This window comes from Triticum aestivum, chromosome 7D (assembly GCF_018294505.1).
Source record: "Triticum aestivum cultivar Chinese Spring chromosome 7D, IWGSC CS RefSeq v2.1, whole genome shotgun sequence".
NCBI lineage: Eukaryota > Viridiplantae > Streptophyta > Magnoliopsida > Poales > Poaceae > Triticum > Triticum aestivum.
The window spans coordinates 633,007,317-633,017,138 of NC_057814.1; the positions used below are offsets into that span (position 1 = coordinate 633,007,317).

The 9,822-nt window shown below is 47.9% G+C and overlaps 1 protein-coding gene across 1 annotated transcript; it reads left to right on the forward strand.

Moving 5' to 3' along the window:
• The first annotated feature begins 2,317 nt into the window (after positions 1 to 2,317).
• On the forward strand, positions 2,318 to 6,360 carry LOC123166882 (beta-glucuronosyltransferase GlcAT14B-like). Its single transcript, XM_044584689.1, has 4 exons — positions 2,318 to 3,021; positions 3,158 to 3,233; positions 3,336 to 3,460; positions 4,821 to 6,360. The coding sequence occupies exons 1-4, from the start codon at positions 2,406 to 2,408 to the stop codon at positions 5,363 to 5,365; spliced, it is 1,362 nt and encodes a 453-aa protein (XP_044440624.1). The 5' UTR covers positions 2,318 to 2,405; the 3' UTR covers positions 5,366 to 6,360.
• The last annotated feature ends 3,462 nt before the right edge of the window (positions 6,361 to 9,822 follow it).

Here is a 9,822-nt window from a genome sequence, read left to right on the forward strand (position 1 = left end):
CCCGAGCCCTTCTAATCTAGCCACTCATTTTCTGCATGGCGATACGTGCAAGTACTTTTCTCTTTTTTTGTTTCCCTCATATAGAACATGTCTTGAACTTCAAACTTGGCAGCACAACAAAGCTTTCTAACTATAATGCGGGATAAAACTTTCAGATTTTTTCGGCCAACATAAATATACAAAATGAGATTTGTTTTACTAAAAAAAATCTGTTTTTAGTATTTATGTTGGACCAATTTTTTTTTGAAATTTTTATCCCACATTCTAGATAGAAAGCTTTGTTGTGCAACAAAGTCCGAATGTCAAGACATGTTCTATATGAGAGAAACAAAAACGTGAAATTTTCATGTAGTAAGTTAATTGTGTAGCACAGATCTCAAGCAACATTGGAGCAGCCAGGATAGCGAGGCCCGGTGCACAAGATATGAAAATCTGCATCCCTCTGACCACTTAACTAAGTGATATCTTCATTTGTCTACATCTTCTTGCCATAACATCTTCAGCTCCAAAGAAATCCATTTTGTTTCACTCCAACGCAGAGGCCATAGAAGTACATCATAAATTTTGGGATATAGGAGACAAACAAGATTAATAAGTATAAGTCTGCCACTAATGGTCAGGAGCCTCTCCCCTGCCAACTACTACGAGTTTTATCAATCTTATGTTCCACATTTTTGCAATTATACAAACACAAAATATAATCCAAGAAATGAACAAGCATGTCTATCTCCTGTATTATGTCGACCTAAAAGTCAAGGGGGACTTGGAATTCAAGACCTTGATATTAAAAATATTGCTCTTCTCAACAAATGGGTTTAGAAACTACTCAGTGAGAATGGAGTATGGCAGGAAATCATTCGTAACAAGTACATGGGATCCCAAAGCCGTTTCTCAAGTCTATTGGAAATCTGGTGACTCACATTTTTGGTCTGGCGTCATGAGGCCAAGGAGTTCTTTTTTCAATTTGGAACTTTCTCGGTTAGGGACGGTTCCCAGGCTCGATTCTAGGAAGACACCTGGCTAGGGACCACACCACTTATGGTGCAATACCCGAGCTTGTATATGATTGTTAGACATAAATTTGTCACCATCAAACAAGTTTTGGGGCAAGAAAACCCTGATATTTCTTTCCGTAGGGACCTTTTAGGACCTCGCCTGGCAGCTTGGAATGAGTTACTCATACGTCTGGAGGCTATTCAGCTGTCAGATGAACCGGACATTTTTCGATGGAATTTGCATCAGAATGGCAAGTTTACAGTCAAATCCCTATATGATGCAATGGTTCATTGTGATTTTCCGGTTGATAACAGGAAATTGTGGAAGTTTAAAATCCCTAGTGTAGATATTCCTCTGATTCCTAAACAGAGGGGTCATCTTAACTAGAGATAATCTGGCACGACGCAACTGGCAAGGCACCAAGACATGTATCTTTTGCCAACATGATGAGTCTATTAAACACTTATTTTTTGAGTGTAAGTTCGCTCGGTCGGTTTGGGCCATAGTTCAAGTAGCTTCAAATTTATAACCCCCACGTAGTGCACGTAACATGTTCGGCAACTGGTTGAGGGGTATTGATAAACAATTTTCTGCACATATTCTTGTGGGGGCGGCTGCCTTATGCTGGGCATTGTGGCTTACCAGGAATGATGTGGTTTTTAATAAAAAATGTGTTTCATCTCCTATGCAGGTTATTCATGTATGTACGCGATGGCTCCGTACTTGGTCTATCCTGCAGAGGCCGGAGGACAGGGACCTATTTATGATGGCGTCTACGCGGCTGGAGCGTACGGCCAGGGAGGTTTTCTACCCCCATGGATGGTGGTGTAATTCCGGATAGGATCTGCCACATCATAGGCTGGACAGATCTATTTATTTTTTAAGCTGTAAAACGATTTTTATTTTTGGGACGGTTGGACTTATTGGCTGTGTGCATCGAGCTATGGAGAGGCCGGGCATTTTTTCGATGCGATTGTATCACCTCGATATGTCAATTTAATTAAATGTCCTTTATCAAAAAAATGTCTATGTCCCGTGGCAAGGGGGTGAGGACCTGAACTGGGTAAGTTGTTGCTAAGGTACATTGTTCCGTAGTGATCCGGAACTTCCCGACGAAACAGACCACGTACAACTCCCGAGCCACCGACACCGACGTGTCTATATCCTCGACGTGCCACTGCCCATGATTGCTTGTCCGATCAACGCTCATCTCAGATTTCTAATTAAGCGCTCATTCATTCCGTGGGGTCAAGTCCTCGGCAAGATAGGGTATTTTATCCGACGACCGAGAGAGGCACAAGTCCGCCGGTGGTTTGCTTTGTTCGTCGCACATCCAGCATCAGCAGCAGCTACAAAACTTATTTGCTGGCAGCTCACCGGTCACAACGTACCCTGCGTGCTTTGCCGCCATGGTTGCCGCCAGTCTGCCGCCCATCAAGCACCACCCTGCCGAGTCGCAGCCATGCTTTGCCACCATGGACATCGACATCGGCACCCCCTCGTCCTCCCCGCGCGGCCGCTCCTCCTCCTGCGCCGGCATCGACCTGCGGGTCCTGCTCTCCGTCGTCTTCGGGGGAATCTTCACGGTGTTCCTCCTCGCGGCGTCGCAGGCCGCGCTCCCCTCCGCCTCACTCTTCCTCCAGCGGTACTCCGCAGCCACCCAGCGCCCGTCGCGACCGCGCTTCGCCTACCTCGTCTCTGGCTCGAAGGGCGACGCCGGCAGGCTGCGCCGCTGCCTGCTCGCGCTCTACCACCCGCGGAACCGCTACATCCTCCACCTGGACGCGGAGGCGCCGGACTCGGACCGCGCGGAGCTGGCGGCCTTCGTGGCGGCGCATCCGGTCCTCGTCGCGGCCGGCAACGTGCGCGTGGTGGAGAAGGCCAACCTGGTGACCTACCGGGGCATCACCATGGTCACCACCACGCTGCACGCCGCCGCTGCCTTCCTGCACGGCTCTGGTGCCGCCGACTGGGACTGGTTCATCAACCTCTCGGCCTCCGACTACCCGCTCGTCACGCAGGACGGTCAGTACATACATATCCATCTCCATTGTCCTGCCTTGCATTGCATGGCCATGGCGCAGTGCACATGACTTCTTCCATTCCTGCTGAATTCTACTGCTGATGATTTCCCTCGCCATGGCATTGTCAACCTTTGCAGATCTGATGGACGTGTTCTCGCGGCTGCCGCGCGACCTCAACTTCATCGAGCACACGAGCGACATGGGCTGGAAAGCGTACGTGTTCTCGATCGTTACCAAATCTGCAGCTAGCTAGCTAGAATTGACGACGCGAACGGCCGAGTGGTGTAGCATTGACGGACGTTGTTGGCATGGCAGGCATGCGAGGGCGAAGCCGTTGGTTGTCGACCCGGGGCTGTACCTGAAGAAGAAGCGCGACCTGATGTGGATGAACACCGAGACCGAGAAGCGGGAGCTGCCCACCGCCTTCACGCTCTTCACCGGTACGTATCATCCATGTGCGCTGCTGCGGTTGCATCATCCATCGTTCCTGTCCATGGCTGATCCAAGCTCCTAATTGCTCATGAACTTCAATGATTGCTCATGCATGCATCAATTAATCTATGCAAGAGGACGGCATTTCCTTCTTTTTCAAATAGAATAAAAGTTCTTGGACTGCAATTCATGTCTCAGTTGAAAACACACGTCCGGATACGTGCAGATGAGTTGCAGGCCACGTCGTCTGTGCGACGCCTAAGCACGATCGAGTATGGACAAACGGTCGTACGTAAGAGAGAGAGAGTAGCCGGCTGTCATCATTTTTCAGTAGCCGGCCTCCAACTAATCTGCTCGTGCTTCGTAGTGGGAAGATGCATGGAGGGCACTTATGTTAGGATAATAATCATGATTGAGTCAGTTGATTAGGTCGTGTGTGTGTGTTATGCACGTAGGTTGGTTAGACTCCAGGTTAGTTAGTCAGGCGTGCGTGCATGTGTGCATGGCGATGGTTTGTAGCGTGCGTGTGTGCGTGCGTGCGTGGAGGCAGTTGGTGTGAGTGGCGCATTGCAAGCGTAGCGATCGGTTCGCGTAGCCGAGACATACGCGTACGAGCGCGCGTCGTGGGCGCCGGCGAGTGCGGATCGCGCGCAGCGGCCAGAGTGGGACGCGGTGTCGACGGGTGAGCACTCGAGTATAAACTCACCCGGCCTGTGTATTGTAACGTGGTATGTGCCCAGAGAAAAAGAATAGGCCGTGCGTGCGGCCGAGGCGCCGTTCGGCGGCGAGGGGCGTTCGTCACCGGACCGGGTTTGTCCCAACAATTTCTCCCTCTATGAATTCGAAATTGCGTTTTTAATTAGTACTACTAACTAGCAAGGAGCCGTGGCGGAGCCAGAACCTGCGCTAGTATACCACTCCCTTTCTATTTGAAATTAATGCATATAAATTTTGTATGAAATCAAACCATACAAAATTTGATTAGGTTCGTTGGAAATTTTTTATCAATGACCACAAATATCAAATTAGTATAATTAAACAAACTATAAAGTATACTTTCATATTATATTTATGTACTCCAAAATATAAGGGCGTTTGACTTTGCACAGTCTTTTCTGCACAATTTTGACCACTACTATATACTAAAATACATGAATTAAACATGTATCAATAGTATCATCGTATTTATCTTAAAGAACAATTCTATTTCATATGTCTTTATAATAATTTTGTAGGCATATAACAAGTGAAAATTATAGTCAAGTTCGTGTGATGAAGACCAAAAAAGTCAATGCGCGCCATATGTTTTGGGAAGAAGGGAGTATTATTCTAGATAGCTGTTGATAGTTTCTGTCTGATAATAACCAGGTTCTGCTTGGACGGTGTTGTCGCGGCCCTTTGTGGAGTACCTGATCGGGGGGTGGGACAACCTCCCGCGCACCCTCCTCCTCTACTACGGCAACTTCGTCTCCTCTCCGGAGGGTTACTTCCAGACGGTGGCCTGCAACGCCGACGAGTTCCGGAACACCACCGTGAACCACGACATGCACTACATCTCCTGGGGCGAGCCCCTAGGGCAGCATCCGGAGCTCATCAACGCCACTCACTGGGATAGGATGCTCCGCAGTGACGCCCCCTTTGCACGCAAGTTCGGCCGAGACCCTAACGACCCGGTGCTCGCTAAGATTGACGTGGAACTCCTGTCACGGCAGCCCGGCATGGTCATCCCAGGCGGCTGGTGCACAGGAAATGTTGGTGGAGGCGGCAGCGATGATCATTGCTCGGCCATTGGGGACACGACACTCCTGCATTCTGGCCCAGGGGCTGCGCGGCTGCAGCGGCTCGTCGAGTTGCTCATGTCGAAGGACAACTTCCGGCCTAAACAATGCAAGATAGTAGACCACAACGATTGAGCTGCTACTGCTACTGCCGGTGGTGCTCCATTTTTTTCCGTTTTCAAAATGAGCGAGACATCTCTTCATGGAATTTGATCAGTTGTTTTTAGGTTGGGATCACTTGATCAGTTTCTTCTCTTGTTTAGCTACTACTGGAGCCCAACTCTTGAGAGTCGAAATATAGAGGTAGGGTCCGTTTGGTTTGTGCCTAGGATTACCCTATCAAAAAATTCCTTGCCAAAACTTTGGTTGGGCTTATGCTTGGAAATGGATTCGTCAACTTTGTGTCTAACTAACAACCTTCTAATTTTTTTATTACGAAGTAAAAACACAAAGCATGCTGCGCGCCGGTGGCTAGTGGGAAAGAACGTAAGCCCTCCTCCGTTCTCACCCGACGACATCGTTTGCTGATGACACGCATACCCCCTCCACCCCGGTGTACTATGGGACAGGGCGAAGTGGGGCCTAGGACAGGGTGAAGCAAATTGGTATTCCCTCCGTTCCAAAATAGATGACTCAACTTTATACGCATCGCAACACTAGGGGTGTGGGTGGTGATTTTGCAAGCTAGACTAGCCCACAAGCAGGAGGCCACCAGGGAAGAGCCGTGGGGTCTGTGTATTTTGCGTGTCAGCGGGTTTGTCAGCCGGGCCGTTAGGGACAGTCCGGCGCACAATTGTTACACAAATTCGACCGGAACCTAGAATGAAAACAAAAGTTTTTTGTTGTTCCGAGTACTTAGCACAGACACGTGTCTTCATGGGATTGGTAGAAAAAATGACACAAACAAAATAAAAAAAATTAGAAGGTTGTTAGTTAGACACAAAGTTGATGAATCCATTTCCAAGCATAAGCCCAACCAAAGTTGGGTCATCTATTTTAAAACTATAAAGTTAGTAGAAAGTTGGGTCATTTATTTTGGAACGGAGGGAGTATATAGTAAGATGACATACCCCTACCACCCTGGTGCACACTATGTATGTTATACAGGAGAGGGGAAGTATTATGTATCATGGAAGTTTTCAGTTCTCTTTTTCTTCAGAAAAGTGATATGATGAAAAATAAAAAGCTTTGGTATATGGGGTTGAAAGTGAGCGAGCCCGACAGGGCTACGGCTGGGGAACAGTTCCCACAGCGCTCAAATGCCCGATATGCTTGTGGGTGGCCGCCTTCTCGTGCCCCCTGTTACGACTTCCGACTAAGAACAACACCACCGACAAGATTATCAAGCAGCGAGCAGGCGCCCACAACCGCGCGACCCCGCTGTACACCGTTTTACAGGGGACTACTTTCGAATCGGGCTTCTAGCCCAAATAACCCCACGCTCGGTAGCTGGAGTGACAAGCGTGCACCACCACGCTCGGCGATGTTGTTGGCGAGTGCTAGGTATATAAGCTGGTGGGGGTCGCAGCCGTCTAAACAGTGATCCTGAGCAAAAGATATTACCAAAATTAAATTGAGTACAATTTAATCATCTATTGTGTCCAATCGATAGACTCAAATGCTAACTGGCGTGGCGAACCAAATGTGTGGTTGGATGCTTAGAAAGATGGTGGTTTCCTCGGCCCACCAGGATTCAAGTCCTAAAGTTGACACCGGTGCTCGCATTTCCCTGAATTTATTTTAGGTCTCCGGTGATATGTGTTCTGTGGAAGGAGATGTTCCTGTCCACTATGACACCGCCAGTGACGACTTCGTCAATCTGAAAATGATATGCCGGTTCAGTCACTTGGAGGTGCGCATAGGGTAGGCTGATCTGTGCGTTCATTGGAGGGAGTGTATGTTTGGTTTTAAATAGCGGATTGGGGTCCGCGTAGCGGAATGCGGATAGCGGGTGATATTGCAGACGATATTGCGGGCGCTATGTCCGCGTAGAAGATTTGTAAAAACACTAAATTATTGTGTGTATTTCTATATCATTAACAAAAAAGAAAGACATTTAATTTGAGTAGTAGTGGACGCTATTGCGCTAGCGCTATTGCGGATGCTATCTCCGCTATTTGAAACTATTGTGCGTATGAATGAGCGGTTGAGTTTGTAATATGTCAAAAAATGCTAAGTGGTGTGCATGCATTTTTTATTTCTTTCCCAAGCGCACTCGTGCATGCAATGCATCCCTCTGCATGGGATAAGAGCATCTACAACCGGAGCCCCATATCCGCCACAAAGTTCCGGATGGCCTGCGTCATTGCCCGAAGAGAAAATTGTCACACAGCCCGACCTGGCAAACTCGGCTCAAACGTTCGGGCTGACCCCTACTTCGATTCCTGTCCCGTTAGCATCTCTGATCCGAGAGTTGGGATGAATCCGTTAGTTTCGGTCGGGAGCCAAACGGTAATGGACCTACAACCCTTACTTGTGGACTAGCTACAGAGTTGACCTTTGTTCTATTGGTTTGGTGGTTGCTACCAAGACTATTTCTTTATGCCCATCAAAGAACCTCGAGATGCTAATCCACGAAAAATGATACGAGAAATGCGAAAGAACTCAACTACTGAATGAGGGTGACCCGTGAAAATACCTCAGTTTCTTACTCATGCCATTGAACTCTTTCTTGGAAACTTGGACAACTTATAACGATGTTTGTCCCGCATATCAGACGGAAGACCGCGTTACAAAATTTGAAAGCTCCTAGACACGTCCGTTATGCCGGATCCGACATACCGGACCAATCATAAATCCACTCCAAATTGACTACTCCACCAAATCGACCGCACTCCTCCAACGTTTATCCTCCATTTCTCGAATCCGCGTTGCTGTCCATGTAGGCCATCATACATGTCATAACCGACTACCCTGTTGGCCATCAACGACATGGATGATGCCTCCGCAGAATTGGTGTGGTTTCCTAACGTGGTGGTCAATTGAAAGGTGGAGAACATCGCCTGGATATGGCCGCGGTGCAAGTGTCAAGCGGTGGTGAAGGTAGCTACAGAGAGGGCGGTGCTGATATGGCCGGTGATGACAAGATGGACTTGGGCGCAGGCGGTCGGGTGACCACAACCGGTCCGTCCATCCTAGCCGCATGGGAAAACAACTCGTCAACAGAGCCCGACTCCGTTCCAGCCTCCCAGTGGGCGAGCATCCTGGATAGCTTTCTGGAAGATGTCACTGCCATGGATATGATGGCTGACTTGCCGCAACTCCAAAGGGGCCAACAATTTCGAGGATCATGTTGAGTCATGTGAGAGAGATGGATGAGTCGAGGATCACGTTGCTGGACAATAGCCTCTTGGATGATGAAGGCAAGAGGTGGTTGACTGACACGAAGCGGAGGATCAACCACCGCAACAATTAAGGTGTTTGATTCATTCTTATATTGCCTATCTATGTATGAATTGTTGGATTTTATTTTGGCATGTAATGAATTGTTGAATTGTCCTTTATTTTGTATCATCAAATTGTTGAATTGGCGATTTGTGCTACATGATGAACATGCATGGATTTACATGGATAGGAGGATTGGCATATGGGAGGATATGCATGGATTTATCCTAGTCTGGTGGACGTAGGCCCAGATTTTCCCAGTCTGGTTGTTGTAGATTCTCTAGGTAGCAAAAGAAATAACATGATACCACATATGGACGAAGTAGATTATGTCAGTGCATGCAAATATGTCCCGGCAGAAAAAACATGGCACATAAATGTATTATGTACGATTATTTTAAAATTCATTACTCTCAAATGGGATGTCAAAATCAAATTTCATTTTCAATGTTATACTTTTTTTGGATATGAGTATTGAAACTAGATCCCATATGGCATGTTCTGACAAACTTTTTTGAAAAACAATTTCTCCTATAGTAAAGAAAGTTTCTAGTACAAAGATATTGTTCTAGAACAACCCTGTATGTAGAGAATTAGTTTGGACTAAAATAAGCTTCTGGTATATAGTTGTGCATCTGATCAAAGAGTCGTGTTATAGTGGTTGGCAAGTACCACTACACGAGGCCTTGGGTTCGAACCCCCATCTCTGAATGGTGGGCGGACATACTATATGGAAACCAAAGGAGAGGCGCCCTCGTAGCCCGCTCGGGCGACTCAGGTGGCGTCTAGGGTTCCCAGCACGCCGCCACCCCCTTCCCTCGCCCAACCTCACCACCATCTGAAGCCGTCGCCGAGCAAGCTCGGGTAGACGTCGGTGAAGGTGGTGGCGAGGCGTTACTTGCTCCATATGGTGGTGGAGGACCCTGGGATCTTGGGTGGCGACCCGAGAATGAGAGGCGACGGCGTCCAGTGGCAGCAGTCAGCTACATTTAGCTCTGGTCGGCGTCCCCAACTTCTCGGGAGGTGGGTCGACAGCGGGACAGCTTTGGAGATGACTTAAGTAAACTTTGAAAAATAATAAAAGAGTTGGTATATGGACATTTGTTAATTTTTGTCATTCAATGAGGACCCTTATTAGTTCGCGGAGCGGTCCGGACGTCTTTTTCCCGCAAATTGGAAATAAAGAGGGAGCTATGCGGCTGTCCAGA